The sequence below is a fragment of the Rattus rattus genome, chromosome 3 (genome assembly GCF_011064425.1).
Source record: "Rattus rattus isolate New Zealand chromosome 3, Rrattus_CSIRO_v1, whole genome shotgun sequence".
In the NCBI taxonomy this organism is placed as follows: Eukaryota; Metazoa; Chordata; class Mammalia; order Rodentia; family Muridae; genus Rattus; species Rattus rattus.
The window spans coordinates 222,208,466-222,225,093 of NC_046156.1; the positions used below are offsets into that span (position 1 = coordinate 222,208,466).

Sequence of the window (16,628 nt, forward strand, 5' to 3'; positions counted from 1 at the left end):
TTTATCTGAAATGTACTAGAAGGACATTCTTGTTAAAAATGTGTTTGGGGCAGATTGAAAAGGGGTGTTACTTTAAAGTTGTTGTTTTTTTTCCAATTTAACCATAATCAGAAGACCTGTAATCAGACTCCATTCTAGTTTAGAATCATCTCAGTGTAACATATCTGACAGTTTTTGTGTCCTGGGTGCTTTGGACCAATCCTGGCAGAGATTTTTCTGCCCACCCTAGTATTAACACAGTGCCTCTTCTCTGTGTACGCTACTCTGAAGAACTAGGGAAAGCAGACAGATGTGTGGAGAGCACTCTAGCAAGAGACTAGCTGTGAGTCAAAGTGCTAGAAACCTACTGTGAGGAAGGCAGCGGGAGAAAAGGAGCAAGTCCATCTTTGGAGACTTTGTTTTAATGCCTTCAACTATCAACCTGCTTCTATGCTGATCGAATTCCACAGTGGGTGCTAAAGTAAAAACAGAATGAACTAATGGGTTAACTATTATCTTCTTTTAAGTCCAAATACAAAATATCTAACATATGGCTTATATGTTTATACTTTTCAACTATTCATTTTTATAACTTATATAATGTTATTAAGATAATATATCATGTTTGTTTTTAAAGTATGTCTACCTCATTTTAATGAGCCAGTTATGAAAACTTAGTTTAACATTGTGAATATATATGTACAGTGAAAAACTATAATGGCATTTCAGCCATGATAGCTGAGTCTAAAGGATGGGATAGTTCACAATGTGATAGTTAAACTGATAAGTGGCCACAAACATATCCACAACTGGAGCATTTTAGTCAATTAGAGCATGGGCACACTGCCCTTTATTAGCCTTACTAATGTTCACAACTTTAGATGGTGCAGACTGCTTTCTTACCTGCTAACCTAGGCCAACTGAGCCAGCCTTGAGGGTGCTTGCTTCTACTTAGATAAGGGTTAGGAGAAGATCACACTTGGGAAAAGGCCCTCCAACAGATACCTGAGGAAACTTTAGTTTGTGTTTTAGTTTATTAGTTTGAGAGGATTTGCCTTGAATAGTTTCTAGGGTTTAGGTAGCCTGCAAGATGGAAAAACACTATTTGGCACTGTTCCTCTATTCTGCTTTTAACAGAGGGACTAAAATTAGATTTACATTTGGTTTAGAGGGGTGTGTGTGTGTGTGTGTGTGTATGTGTGTGTGTGTGTCTGTGTGTGTGTCTGTGTGTGTGTCTGTGTTTGTTGAGGAGTATGGTTTTATTTTGACTGATCTTAGAGTCTGGTATGATGAGTAAGCTGCTCAGCTAACAAATCTTATCCTTCCCCCATCCCCGACCCCCAGAAACGACCTTTGGATTCAGATTTCATTGATCCTTTAACGAACAAAAAAGCTCGAATATCTCACCTGACAAACAGAGTCCCACCGACATTAAATGGCCATTTGAATCCCACCAATGAAAAATCTTGTGCAAGCCTTCTACCGCCCCCTGCAGCTGCTGCCATCCCCACCCCCTCACCACTGCCTTCAACCCACCTGCCTGTCTCCAATCCTGCCCAGACTGTAAATTCCAACTCCAATTCCCCTAGCACTCCAGAAGGCCGGGGGACTCAAGACCTACCTGTTGACAGTTTTAGTCAAAACGGTAGCATCTTTGAGGACCAGCAAGACAAATATACCTCAAGGACTTGTCTGGAGGAAACATTACCCCCTAGCTCAGCTTTGCTAAAGTGTCCAAAGCCCATGGAAGAAGAACATCCAGTGCCTCACAAAAAGTCCAAAAAGAAGTCTAAAAAACACAAGGAAAAGGACCAAATAAAGAAACATGACATTGAGACCAGGGAGGAAAAGGAGAAAGACCTTCAGAGAGAAGAAACTGCCAAGCTGAGTAATGACAGTCCAAATCCCAATGAAGGTATCTTATATTTGTTTAAATGGGGGGGAAAGCCTCCGTTCTGTGTTAAATGAACTGGAAGAACATGCTATTAGAAGTTGTTGATGATGCTGTTTAAAGATTTTTTTTTTCCATCTTTATTAACTTGAGTATTTCTTATTTACATTTCGATTGTTATTCCCCTTCCCAGTTTTCAGGCCAACATCCCCCTAGCCCCTCCCCCTCCCCTTCTCTATGGGTGTTCCCCTCACCATCCTCCCCCCATTACCACCCTCCCCCCAACAATCACATTCACTGGGGATTCAGTCTTGGCAGGACCAAGGGCTTCCCCTTCCACTGGTGCTCTTGCTAGGATATTCATTGCTACCTATGAGGTCAGAGTCCAGGGTCAGTCCATGTATACTCTTTAGGTACTGGCTTAGTCCTGGAAGCTCTGGTTGCTTGGCATTGTTGTACATATGGGGTCTCAAGCCCCTTCACGCTCTTCCAGTCCATTCTCTGATTCCTTCAACGGGGGTCCTGTTCTCAGTTCAGTGGTTTGCTGCTGGCATTCGCCTATATATTTGCTGTATTCTGGCTGTGTCTCTCAGGAGAGATCTACATCCGGTTCCTTCAGCCTGCACTTCTTTGCTTCATCCATCTTATCTAATTGGGTGGCTGTATATGTATGGGCCACATGTGGGGCAGGCTCTGAATGGATTGTTCCTTCTGTGTCTGTTCTAAACTTTGCCTCCCTATTCCCTCCCAAGGGTATTCTTGTTCCCCTTTTAAAGAAGATTTTTAAGCAAATGACTTATTTAGCTAACCTTAATATTGTGCTTTTGGGGCATATTTTTTTTTCTTTCACCTTGTAGCTGTCACTTTAGTCTTTACTTAGCAGAGTATTAAACATGACTTCTGGATGCATATTTACACTGACATTTTAAATTGACCCTACCATTCTCCAAAGACTCCCCTTTGCTCTTCTTTTCCTTCTCTGTCATATTGCACAACATAACATCCGTATAACAGGTCCATGCCATTTTGTGATTGATTTAAACACATTCACAATAGCTGTAGAAATATCTATTCCCTCCTTTCTGAGAAGCAAGAAGCATCCCTGCTGTAATTAAGATTAGCACAGAAAGACTGTCAAAATCTTTGTAAAGATTCTGTGGTCACTTGCAATAAGAGTACTTTGTTTCAGGTTTCTGGCTGTTATTAGCTTGGAAGAGAGAAGGATATTTTTGTTAGTAAACTGACATCATCTGTTAGTCAGATCTTGTTCCTAACATTGAACACCTGAAACCCTGAGGTTTAACTGACCATTTCTGCCATATGGAAGATACTCTCATTATTCTCTCCTAGTAAAATTTGCAGAAGAGAAGTTATGGTAAAGATACAGTTGACCTGGATTAGGTATACTGCATGATAACAAATATCAACAAAACACTAAAGAATGGTCAAAGTATAAGTTATTTTCCCCACCTACACTCTTCAGACTTGAATATGTCAAGTCAGGATAAGCTATAAAGTAAAATTTCACGTTTAGAGTTATAAGCCAGATTCATGTTACCCTCTGCTTTCCACACATCTACCCTTCATGGGGTGACTCAAGACGAGCTCTAGTATGCCAAGACCTCCCATAGAAACTTGTGTGCTGGGGTTGGGGATTTAGCTCAGTGGTAGAGCACTTGCCTAGCAAGCGCAAGGCCCTGGGTTTGGTCCTTAGCTCCAAAAAAAAAAAGAAAAGAAACTTGTGCGCTCTCTGGGGTAGAGACCTGGGTAAACCTGTATCCTTTTTTTTTTCTTGATGATTTATAAGAAATCTTATTAGTGTCAAGTGTGATCTTCACAGATGGAGGGCAGGGCCAAAACCACATCCTCTGTCTGGTCTGGCATCTAGGGCAAAGACCAAGGATTCTATACTTGATGCTCTTGCACATTCTCTTGTGGTCACAACCAAGTCAAATTTATATAGGTGAACAATAAGGCCACTGATTATGTAATTATTTAGTGTATTTTACCTTTTAAAAGACTGATAAATTGTCAGATATTCACATTTACTTTGTAGTGAACATATGTTTTTCCAGCAAATTATAGTTAGAATTATTAAGGGTAGCTTGAATTAAAAAAAAAAGGAAAAAAATTAATAAATTCTCTAAGCATAGCCCTGGAAGCTGTGTGTTAAGCAATATAATACTGAGAATTTACCTACTTTTAACAGCATAGCCATGAGTGGCTAAAGCATTTTTTATTATTTACCCTTAAATCACCTGTCTGGTGCTGTGAGAGTCACAGGTTAGAGAAGTGTGCATCCACTTTCATTAATGCCTGGTGAGCCAATGAAGAAACGTCCTACCCAGCTACAGAAGTGTAACAGTGAAAACAGAGCCGCCCAAACAGCTGCTCCCTGACTCTTTCGTTTCTTTTTTACCTTGTGTGAATCCCAGGAAAAGTAGATGCTGATTTAAAATCCCCTTTGTCTGGTTGCATCTGCCACCACAGTCCGAATTGCCAGGCAGATGCCACAAGTGTTACCGAAAGAAGAGAAGATTGACCTTGGGTTAAGATGGATACCTTTTCTGTGCAGACACTGTAGTAGCCAGAGTGCTTTAAATACCTGGCGTCAGCCCTGCTGGATGCAGGCCTCCAATGCTTGTGCTCCGTTGTAGTCCTTGCTTACTGTTGCTTATTGAGGTGGAAGAAGAGAATCTGAGGAAAAGTGTTCCAGATGTTTTCTAATCTGTTTTAAAGTTAGAGGCATTTGATAACCATACTGGTTGATGAACGCTCTGATTTTTCCTTCATAGGAGTTAAAGAAGAGTGCACAGCTTCCATGGAGCCTTCTTCAACAATTGAACTCCCAGATTATTTGATGTAAGTTTTCTACCTTCCAATGGAGAGAGCTATTTAATTTTAGAAAGTTTGAAAATTCTTTTCCCATAATTTGCAAATCAAAAGAAGTAAGAAATACCAAAAATAGAGTCCTGGAACCACCTCTGCAATTGAAAGTCTGCCATTGAGCCTGCTGTCCCAGATCTACTGTCTGAGGAGCAGCCTGTGCCTCCCCTGTGCAGGGCAGTGCTTATTGGCTTTTAAAGTATAGAGAAGCTTGTCCTTTGTTCCAGGGCCAGGATGAACATCTGAGTCTTCAAAGCTGACAGTCCATTAATGCACAGCCCCTATAGGGGCCCAGAGTGCTCACAGGGCTTGAACCTCTACATTGAACAATGCAGAGCAGGCAATAGATTTGTTTTTATGTAAATAAAGGTCTTTTTCTAAAATTAATTTTAAGAGGAAAGAATACTAAAGTTGACTCGTTACCATTTAGTACCAGGTATGAGTTTTTCTTGTGACAACAAGTTGCTAAATGCCCAGCTGGGAATATTTTTTGTAACTGCTTATCACAGAAATTATAACTTAGACTTATAATTCTAGCTTTTTCATACAATTAAAAGGCTTCTGTAAGAAGAAAATAGTAAAGTTGCAAGTGCCTGGAAAAGTGGAGCGTGGAAAAACTAGAAGCTCTGAGAGCAGAAGGCTTTCAAGATGAAACAGATTTGGGAAAGAGCTAGAACACAGAACATGAGTTATAACCTGACCTGTCTGACCTTTTTTTTCTGTTAGTGCCATCTCATAGTGGGCCAAGTTAAACTATACTTTCAACCTTTGATTTTGAAGAGGAGAGAACATTTTAGATTTACTAAGCTCTGCTTCTACTTAACCCCAGTGTGACAGCTACAGGTGCTGGACATTATGTAGCTACTGGACAATGAGAAAGCAGGATGGTCCTAGTGCACCTCTCAGCTCACAGAAGCCTGAGGAACCCCTAGGTAGGCGATGAGCCTCCACACACCAGTCCTCGGAGTCTCCGTCCCCCCACCTTCCTCTTGTTAGATGTGTGAAAGCTGAGCCCAGGAGCAGTCAGGATGCTGCCTGCACTCTCCTGTGGTCAGCTTCACACCCTTTCAGTAACAGTGACATGTATAAAATAGCTCACCTGAAATGTCTGCCAGGGATTCAAAGCTGTTGCCCTGTTTGCCAACCTAATCAGCTAACTATATTTAAGATGTGGTTTAGTTAAACCTAATGTATTAATGGAGTCTTTCAACAGGAAATGATCACTAGATCACTAAGAGGTGTTGGTCCTCTCCCTCAGGGAACTGTGTATGTTTGTCATGTTCCTAAGGCTTTTGTTTTAAAAAGCTTTTTGCTTATACTTAATTTACTTAAATAAAAGCAACATGTTTTACCCAAACTAAAAACTTTTAGTAGTTGGGAGTTATCTCATATTTGCATGTTTTTATTCTGTTACCTCATTAAAAACCAACTGCAAAGTCCTAAGAATTTGTTAAAGATAGTTTTTGTTAAGTACCAGAATCAAACTGCAGCACCCAGTTGGCCTCATTGGTGTTTTTCCTTAACCAAGTTATTAAATAAAATACCAAAGGTCAGATTCTTAGCAAGTGTGATGAACATATTACACAATGAATTAAACCAGAGTGTCAAGATTGCTTAGTCTTTACTTATATACGCTTATTTCCAGGAACTGCGATCACCCTCAGGGCTCCCTCTGACTTGCAGTAAGATAGCATGTCTTCAGAGGACTGCTCCCTGTGGCTGGCAGGGCTTTTCAGCTGAGACCAGCTGAGTAACATAAATCAGTCACTGCCACATAAATCAGTTACACCTAGAAAACTCAGCCTCCACACTGTCATACTCATAGCAGAAATGAGAATACTAATGAGGACGCTCAGTTTGCATACTACAGCACTTTTCCCACTTTCCAGTAAGGAATTTGTGGTAAAGCAATTTAGATAAAACCATTTGGAGAGGCCCAAGTTCCAAGATGATACGACCGTGAGGACCAGGTGTGCCCAAATGTTCACCTTTAGGATGACTTCTACAGCTCCCCCCTAGCTGCCTGGTGTCAGTTTTAACCCAAAATAATCAAGAAAATTGGGCCTTCCATGGCAGGAAAACAGAGCAAAAAAGGAAGGCTGACTGTGAGCTAATGATACTGCTTGTTTTACTATTAAAATGACCTTTTAACTGATTTACTTTCTGCTGAATCACCTGGCATATTGGGAAGATGGCTTTCACATACCTGAATCCCATGAGGCATCAGGAATATACACACACGAACACACAAATACATGCAAGCACGTACATATACACATACAAAGATAACTCTTTATCCAAAAGTGGTGGTAAGATAAACTAGAGAAGGTTTGTGGTGGAGGACCTTACTCTAGGTTTTTTTGGGTTTTTTTTTGTTTGTTTGTTTGTTTGTTTGTTTTTTGGTCTAGTTAGAAGTATCAGGAAAGGAACAGGGAGCAAACCAGAAGGCCCTTGTTGAAGAGTTTTGCTTGTCACAGATCTAAAAGACACCTCTAACAAAGCAGTGGGTCTTAGGACAGCTTTGACTTTAGTGCTCAGTGACTATGGCGTTCCCCTGTTATCTATCAAGTACTTCTTTCTCCCTATGACTCGCAACAGATGGCTTGATCTCTTTTCCACTGTGTGGTAGTAAATTGTGTAGAATAGAGAAAGGCTCTGGAACAAGTCTGTATAAACATTTTTTTTCTTTTTATGTGGTTCCTTTTGAATTCTGTTGCCACTGAATCTCATATTCTCCATGGACACTCATAAGGCTTTCTGTATGGAAGGCCCCGTGAAAGAGTAGCCAGACAGCAAACCGGAGGCAGAGTGACATGCAGTTACTAAGGAGGTACATTCAAGAAGGCAGCCTCTCTAAGTATTTAGCTTAAATCCCAGCCTCATGCTCCCCGGCTCACCCTTTCTTTCTCTCATTTATCCTGTTTTCCTTTCTTTTCTTATTAGAAAATATATTGCTATTGTCTCTTATGAACAACGCCAGAATTACAAGGATGACTTCAATGCTGAGTATGATGAATATAGAGCTTTGCATGCCAGGATGGAGACTGTAGCCAGGAGATTTATTAAACTGGATGCACAACGAAAACGCCTTTCTCCAGGTTCAAAAGAGTATCAGGTAAAAGGACTTGTTCCCAAATGAGCTGAGTTTGATTTCCTTACCTTCCCTAGTAGCCATCCTACCAGCCTTAGAACAAGCTGTCTAGCAGACCAGGCTTTTTGATGCTTTAGGAAACAAAAGTGCTTGAAATACTGGAGAAAACATAAACCGTGGGGGAGGATGTATTCTGCTATAACATATTACATATTGTGAAACATACAAAACAGAACTAAGTAGGGTACTTACTGCAACTGTAAGAGACAACATTGTGTTACATTCTAGTAATTAAAACCATTCTGTAGGGCTGGAGAGATGGCTCAGTGGTTAAGAGCACCGGCTGCTCTTCCAGAGGACCTGAGTTCAAATCCCAGCAAGCACATGGTGGCTCACAACCATCTGTAATGAGATCTGATGCCCTCTTTTGGTGTGTCTGAAGACAACTACAGTGTACTTACATATAATAAATAAATAGATAAATCTTTTAAAACAAATAAATAAACCATTCTGTTTTCTAGGTTCCTAAGTTCATTAAATTTATAAGACTGAATAGTAAAAGTTATTGAGTAGAATAGAAGTTTTGAGTATTAAAATATTATATCTCACTTTTAAAGATATTATCAACCTGTCCATATTATTTGTACCTTTTTTGTTCACTAATACAAGGCTTCATGGAGAATTTTTTCCATCAACCTAGAAAGCACTTGTATTCTTTTTAATGTCCTTTTGTAGGGCCTATGGGGCATTCTTGTAATGTAAAATTGTCTTGCTGGACAAAGCTGCTAGCTGTCTGTCTGTCTGCATCAGAGCTCATGGTAGTAAACCTACAGAATATGTAGAAGTGCTGAGTCTAGTTTACATTTGCTATTTTGATAGCTGCTGCCAAATTGCCCTCCATAAAAGTGTCCCAAGTTGTATCTCCTCATCAGTATTACACCTTGCAGGTGGGTGCTTGTTAAGTATATTACTGACTCTTCTTCTTGTTAGATGTAGTACCAAACTCCTATTTGTAATTTATAATTTTACAGAATGTTCATGAAGAAGTCTTACAAGAATATCAGAAGATCAAGCAGGTGGGTATCACCCCTGTGCCTTTCTGACCTGCCGTGAGAAGCAGGGTAGATTCTGTGACCTAATGCTTCACTGTTTTCTTTGTCTGCAGTCCAGTCCCAATTACCATGAAGAAAAATACAGATGCGAGTATCTTCATAACAAGCTGGCTCACATCAAAAGACTAATAGGTGAATTTGACCAACAGCAAGCAGAGTCGTGGCACTAGGGCTCTGCTTGAAGCAGAAGATGTGAATAAACTTAAGCTTATTTATTTAAAATTCCAGATGAGTTGCTCTGGACTCTAAACGATGACACTTTGTTGGACGTTTCAGGATTAGTAAACTTGAGTTACTTCTGTTCCTCTCCATTTTACTTTGCTTCCCTGAATTTGAAGCTGCTTTTTTTCTGGTCCTCTCCCTGACCCCCCACCCCAATCTTTGTTAATAGAAGCAATTTTTTAGAGATTGGAGATCCAGTGTCTATACTTCAAATCAATTTTCCTTGAAATCTTGTGTTTGTCATTAGATATGATTTTTGCTAGATATCAGGGATGCAAAGTCCACACCTAAAAGAGTTGTGTGTGTTTAAAACAAGACAAAATAGTAATGTGCAAGGTGATAAGCTTTTGGATAAACATAAGCCTATTTTCTGACCTTTCTTAATGCAAACTCTTTGCCTTAAATGGTAGAATATTTAAACATTTGCACAAAGTACAAAAAAATCAAAACATTGTTTTTAAAGGGTTGAAAAAAGGTTGTGTGAATGTGTGTAGTTTTCTATGCACATATGCATACATACATATATACATATACACACACACATACATACATACATACATACATACATACATACATACCTACATACATACATACGGGCTGTCTGGCTCCAGAGTGTTAAATCTGCCCTACAAGTTAGACCCCCATTGCAATGGCTGCCTTAAGGTGTTTGCTACATCATGTGGTTAATCAGTAGCTACACTGCTTCCCAGTGATAACAACCCTGGGAAGCATACTGTGGCCTACCAGCATCAGAACGTGTGTGTTCTGCTTGTATGTCTGCAGAGCTGCTGTGGATGTGAGCTGCGTGAGGGCGAAGAAGCTGCTGCTCTCAGGCCAGACACTCAGGTTAAAGAGCTGACGCGTATTGCAGTAGCTTATTTGGTGTGTGTGTGTGTGTGTGTGTGTGTGTGTGTGTGTGTGTGTGTGTGTGTGTGTGTGGTGTGTTTCTGTCAGATTGCTACTTCTATTGTTGAAGACAAAAGCATTTCCATTTCAACAGTTTGTCAGCTTTATTAATGTTGGGCAAAAAATGATATGTTATAAAAATGAAACAGATCTTATAGTTTTGGGGCAAAATGACAAAAATAAATGTGTAGGTAATCTATTTATATACTGCTATAAAGTATTTTTTGAAGAGAGATATGCAAAGAAACTATTACCTACATCAGATGTATATTTAAAGATTTCTTTCATCCTGGATACCAGGAATATAAAAAAGTAGATGTATATAACCATAACATACTGTGATTCATCAAATAGCACAAACTTTCATTTCATGGATTTTATCTGTTAACGTTGATTTAAACTATCACTTGTCTTATCATGTGGGAGCATAAGTTATGTGGTCAAAATATAAGGATTTTGAACTAAAGTTGATTCAGGTTGTCTTGCACCGTTTCAAAGTGCTGCCAGTTGAAAAGGGAAGCATTATGTTTACAAATCTGTTTTGAAAAGTTTGCCAAAATTTTGGTAGTATCTTTAATAAAGATGTTTGTCTTCAGCATCCAAAAAAGTGAATAATTTTGTCGTGTATCACTGTAAACTAGAAAATGTTAGTATTGAGGTCATGTGGCAGAATATGTTGACTAACTTTCCTGTGGAGTTTTTCAAAATGTTAAGTGAAAAGACTGGATAATGGATCTGAAAGGCAGAGGCAGCCAACCACTGAGACCAAGATTCCTCTGCCTCCACAACCCAGTCAGTATTGCTGCACATATTTCATCTCTGTGTGTGTAGCACAGGCCCTCTGGAGACTTCCATTTCAGCTTTGAGATCCCTGTGCTCTTTTACCTTGAGATTGCTACAGTTGTTATTAAGCAGAAGTTTATCACAAACTTTGAGTTTAAAAAGAAGAAAAGAAGCTTAGTTATGGCTAAATGGGGGACTCACATCACAGTAGAATCTTCTTGACATAATGACTTCAGTAGTGCACTCTGAAGTGTTGGCCTCTCAGTCAGATTGTTGCTGTTCTTTGCTATGACCACTGTTTCTCAAAAGAAAGGGCCTTGAATGGCTTGCTTGCATTATCCACACTACAATCTCTTGGGAAAGCCCAGATACCTACATTTTCACAAGGTGCCTATAGTGATTAAGTCCCTTAATCTTGAAACCTTGAATTTATAGACTCCAGCTTTAGCAGCTACCCATAAACTAGCATGAGACCACTGTAGCTGAATCTACACTTGAATTTCTAATCATTTTCTGAGGAAACAATGCAGGAAAAAGTAAAGGCATCCTTTGAGACCTGGCATTGAAAACTTGCAGCAGTTGGTGCCAGCCGTGACTCTGGTTAAGTTTATAAGGATCCTTAAAGATAAGTGGAGGGTCCCAAACTCAACATTGTGTCAACAATCCTTCAATTAGACATCTTAAGGCTATACCTCCTCATTGGGTAGAGGTGGAAGTTTCATGAATTAGAGCTTTTGAGAATTCTATGAAAATTAGCCACCTAAATTAGGTCATTTGAATATCTGCAATGCAGGTAATGGCTGTGGAATCATTGCTTTTCAGATGAGAGTAAATCTATTTTAACTGACTGCAAAGGGGCAAGGCAGAGATGAGGCAGAGTGTTGGGGTTTACTGAATGCTAGGCGTATGCATACCTGCTTTTCTGGTTTTACTCTTTAGAGATTGCGCTGAAAGGACTGCAGTGGCTACAGGTGGCTTTCATACTTAATGATTGCCTAATTCTCAAATTGGGAATCAGAAACATGTCATTTTCAACTTCTGCCTGCCTGATCCAACTGACCCACCAGGCTGGTTTTTCTTTTTGTGATTAGGTAATTAATTCAACATGGGAACTTGCAAGCCCGTGTGACTAGTAGGCATATTTGTGTTAGACAGCCTAGGGATGATTTCCCATGGGGTTTACAGCTGGTTATGTTTGGTGCTCACCCTGCTCTGCCTCACCACTCTCACTTCCTGCTGTCTAGTACAAATGGTTCCTGCTATCCTAAGGTGCCCATGCTAAAGTGACACTGCAGCACCTAAGCCTCACTTCCTCCCTCTGCTGAGTCCTTATCCTTAAAGTCTCTCTCTCTCTCTCTCTCTCTCTCTCTCTCTCTCTCTCTCTCTCTCTCTCTCTCTCTCTCTCTAAGTGTTTTCCTTCACTGGATACCTTTCTATCTACACCTCAAATGTCATTCCCCTTCCCAGTCCCCCAGAAACAAGCCCCCCCAATCCCATTTGGTGTTCCCCTCCCCATCCCCACCATCACATTCCCCCACTTAAAGTCTTCTTTAAACTTCTGAATTGATACATGCTTTCTTGATTCTGTGTTCCTCCTTCAGTCCATGGTCTGCAGCCTCTAGCTTATTAGTACCTGGCATAGAAAGGATGCCCACTAGCGCTTTGTTGGAAGAATGAGCAAGGCAGACTCTTCACAAAGGTCATTTTTAACCTTGAAACAATTTGGATTAGTGTAAGAGTCCACTGGGTCATCTTCTCAAAGCCAGGTTATAGGCATTGGTCACAGTGGCTGCCTGTAGCACTTTCCTAATGCTGTGATTAGCTGGATATTTTTCAAAGGAGCATCTCTTTCCAATATCAAATTCATGCCTCAGATTCCCTTGGAATCTGAAAATGAAATGTTTTGGGTTATTTTTACTATGGCCCCAACTTGCAACTTTCATATAAATACTGACTTCATATCATGAACTTATAAATATTTTTTATGAGTGTGTGTGTGTGTTTGCACATGTGTCAAAGCACAACTTTTAAGAGTCATTTCTCATAATAAAACATTATTAAAACCAAATGAAATGTGAATTCATGTAAAATATAACATTAAAGCAGAATGCATGTGCAAAGAAAGAAAAAAGAGTCATTTCTCTCCATTCATCATGTGGGTCCCAGATATTGAATTTGGGTCATCAGGCTTGGTAATTTGCACCTTTCCCTGCTGAGCTCTCTAGCTGGTCCAATATTATTTTTCTAAGTCACTTTCTTTCTATTCTCAAGGACCCAGTGGAAGATAACAGTCTAAAATTGGTATACCAATTTTCCAGCATAATCACAGCATCTCTAGAGATGTTTCTTTAAATTCAACACATGCTTTTATTGACATTTATTTTGTATTTAGCACTTGCTCAGTCCCTCAAATGGTGGACACTCTGAGGATAATGGACAAACTCTAGTGTTTCTGTAAAGAGAAAGATAGTGGAGCCTGTCAATATTCACCATAAGCCGCCTTCATTTTGTAATTGACAAAGCTTACTAACAGTACATGGCACAGCAGGATGAGACCCAAGGAACCTACACACACCCCAGGTAGGGCAGATTCAGAGGTGGGGGTGGGGTGTGATAAGGTAACAGACAAGGACAGCATTGGCTACAGTGATGCAGAGCATCACTACAGATATTAATGAAGTGAAGGAAGTCCTCAGTGTCCCACCTGTGAGTGACTACCTCAGGAGTTGTTATGGAAGTGTCTATGTAGAGATGGACTGGAACCTACTAAATGTATCCGAGTATTTGAGAATCACTCCATTTTTTATTTTTATGTACAAAACTATACAGCAGTATCAATGAACAACTCAATTGAGTTTATTCAGAGTTTAGCATGAAGGCATCTGAGCTCCTGGGTAGACAGACACACAATGCCTAATGTTTTAAGGGTGCTGGTCCTCACTTTCAAGGACCACATTAACTTAGCACCTTGGCTACCAGCAACATACAGATATATGGAATAAATGATGTGCACTGATTCCAAAGTTGAGCTAAACTGAATTTTCTCCATTATCCACTTATCATTATAAAGGACAGATTTATGGAGTTTTTTAATTTATTTAAAAATCATACTTTATGTAAACCAACTTATATATTAAATGACTATAACTATTTATATACATTTAAGTATAATTTTTTTAAATCAGTTTTTCAGACCTGGAGCGATGGCTCAGCAAGTAATAATAGTTATTGTTCTTGCAGAGGACTCCAGTTTCAGGGGATTCAGTGCCCTTTTCTGGCCTCTGAGAGCACATATGTGGCACACAGTCTTATATACAGGTACTCACACATACACATAAACCTTTTTTAAAAGTCAGTTTTTCTCAGTGACTCATTGCATCTGCTTCTCATTGTACTAATGGTCAAAAGGAATTCTCGACTTTCACAAAAAAAAAAAAAAAAAAAAAGGCAGAGTTTAAAAGAGCCTCTTTTAAAACAAACCTAGTGCTGTTTATGCCTCCTCACTAGAGGGTCATTGAGACAGTTGTTACAAATAAGAGACTTTAGGGAAAAGCTTCTAGGAAACGACTTACAACTATATGCTCCTCCTCTCAAGGAAAAAATTCATTTAAATCAGACTTGCCTAACGAGAATAGAGAGGGTCTCCAGGGGTCCTATGGCCACCTGAGCTGTAAGACACTGCAGCTGAGAACAGCTGTAAGGGGACACTAGGGACGGCTGGCATGCCACTCAACAACCACCCTCATCCTTCTCTCTCTCTCTGTTGACAAGTCTCTATTGCTATAGGAGCCAATTATCATCACCCCACCTGCTCCTCCCTTCCCCTTCTTGACTTACTTGAAGAAGAACCGTGTTCCTCCCTTCTGTTCACATGCATATCTTAACACTATTTGTCTTTGGATAAAGGCTTTCAGATAGTCAACCATTTCAGAAACAGAAATCACAAAGCAACACACTAAAGCTTGGGAAGCAGTTGAAATAGGCCTACATCCTGGTGTATATAGCTTAATTCTGGAATTGTCAATAGGAGACCCAGGACAATTTGCCTCAATTCTGGATTTCCTGGCAATTTAGGATATCAGGGTTTGGGATAGATTAACGAAGGCTGTTGCATTGAACTAGACTGACTAAAGCAACACTGTTGGTTCTGACATGGCCCCCTGGAAGGTGCTTTCACCAATGAAGTTGTGGCAGGACCCATAATTTCTCTAGAACATATATTCGTAGTCTCTTGTAATATGGGTCTCATTTCAGTACCTTATAAGTCCAGTCTTGTATAATAGCCAGAACTCTACAGTGTGTTTAAAGTTAGGGCCTCTTCTCTTCCAAATCCAGCTTGCTTTGGGCTAACAGCCAAGCCGTTCTTGCCTTTCCCTCTCCTCTTACCATTCAGCTTGCAGCAGGTTGAAAGGAAGGGAGTAGGTGGGGGCATGGGGCAAGAGAGGCATTTGGAAAGAAGCAGCATGGAGAACCAGGGAGAAACAGGCCACTTGGCAAAGCCGTTAGCACCCAATGTCCGTTTATCCAGTTCATTTCTTACTAGCAAAAGACCCAACCTGCCTGCTGCTTTTGCTGTTGAGTTTTTTCTCCGATCGCTTAAAGTATTTCTGGGGAGATGAAACCAGAGAGATATGATCACTTCACTCTTGAGCACCAGGCCTTCTCATGTTGCTACTTGTACAGAGGAAAGTTTCCAAAATTGGTATCATTTTAACAGGTCAATGAACCTCAAACTGGCCCAAGACTTCACATAGAAAGATCTGGTCAGGGAAGGCTGGCGACTTTCTTTCCCTGGATGAGTTGTGATGCCTGTCTTATGGGAGGCGAGAGCACACAGAAAGAACTGCCCAGTTCTGCTGATGCCTTGTTTGGGTAGACACTTCTGTAGTTAGAGCAAGAAATGTAGGCCACGCAGAAAAAGAGAATGCCTGTGCTATTAAAAGTGTCAACAGCTCTCTCTGCTGTAAGTAGTCAGGCCATCTGTGTGATATAACTCCAACAATGCTGTTGGTGGGTAAATAGCAAACAATTAACCTGGCAAGAAGAAAGTACCAAAGGACTAGAGAAGGAGGCAAACTGGTATTTACTTGCTACTTGACATTTCACAGGCATCAGTGAACTCTTGCTTTAAATCACCTTTACTGTGAGGTGGAATGACCTACAAGAAGAAATGGGTGTAAGAGGGTCATACTGAATGAGTGACACACAAGAATACAGGTCAGATATCACTACTGGACCCCAGTTCCAGCCAGCCTGCTTTAGAAGTTTGTCCTCTGACTTAGTGCCAATCCTCAAGAGGGGCCCACTAATACCTCCTCACTAGCCACTTACATTCTCCTTCCATGCACTTTAGTTTTCCCAAAGAAAACCAAAGTAAACCTTTTGCTCAGAAGGTAAAATCTGAACCACCCTGACTGTGCTCTGAGCCAGTTCTCAGTGCTTTGTCTCCTCCCAGAGGGTAAGCACAGCCCTTCACTTGAGGCTGATCCTCGGATCACTAGTGGCCCTCTAGGGCTCCTGCTGATACAGTCTCCACTCTTACCATCCCCATTATGTCCTGTGGAAATGAGATGCCATCCACCACAGGCAGCTTCATTTCCAACTTGTTGATGTGGTCACTGCTCCTGGCCGTTGTAGCATTGTGTGTGGAGCTCCCTTCAGCTCTGAGAAAGGGAACTCTACACTGCTGGGCCTTTGCCTTGACTTTATGCATTCAGCTATAGCATAACTAACCGAATGCTCAGAAAGTGGCATATCC

At 40.5% G+C, this 16,628-nt stretch overlaps 1 protein-coding gene across 2 annotated transcripts in view; it reads left to right on the forward strand.

The window, feature by feature from the left end:
• Ell2 (elongation factor for RNA polymerase II 2) overlaps positions 1 to 10,694 on the forward strand; it is a 68,781-nt gene extending 58,087 nt beyond the window's left edge. The window contains exons 8-12 of one of the 2 annotated variants that reach the window (XM_032899125.1): positions 1,324 to 1,894; positions 4,666 to 4,732; positions 7,700 to 7,871; positions 8,879 to 8,923; positions 9,013 to 10,694. In XM_032899125.1, the coding sequence (XP_032755016.1) occupies positions 1,324 to 1,894; positions 4,666 to 4,732; positions 7,700 to 7,871; positions 8,879 to 8,923; positions 9,013 to 9,129 (972 nt within the window). In that variant the 3' untranslated portion in view covers positions 9,130 to 10,694. Of the gene's footprint in view, positions 1 to 1,323; positions 1,895 to 4,665; positions 4,733 to 7,699; positions 7,872 to 8,726; positions 8,846 to 8,878; positions 8,924 to 9,012 lie in introns of those variants that run through there. The other variant, XM_032899126.1, reaches the window with a different exon arrangement.
• The last annotated feature ends 5,934 nt before the right edge of the window (positions 10,695 to 16,628 follow it).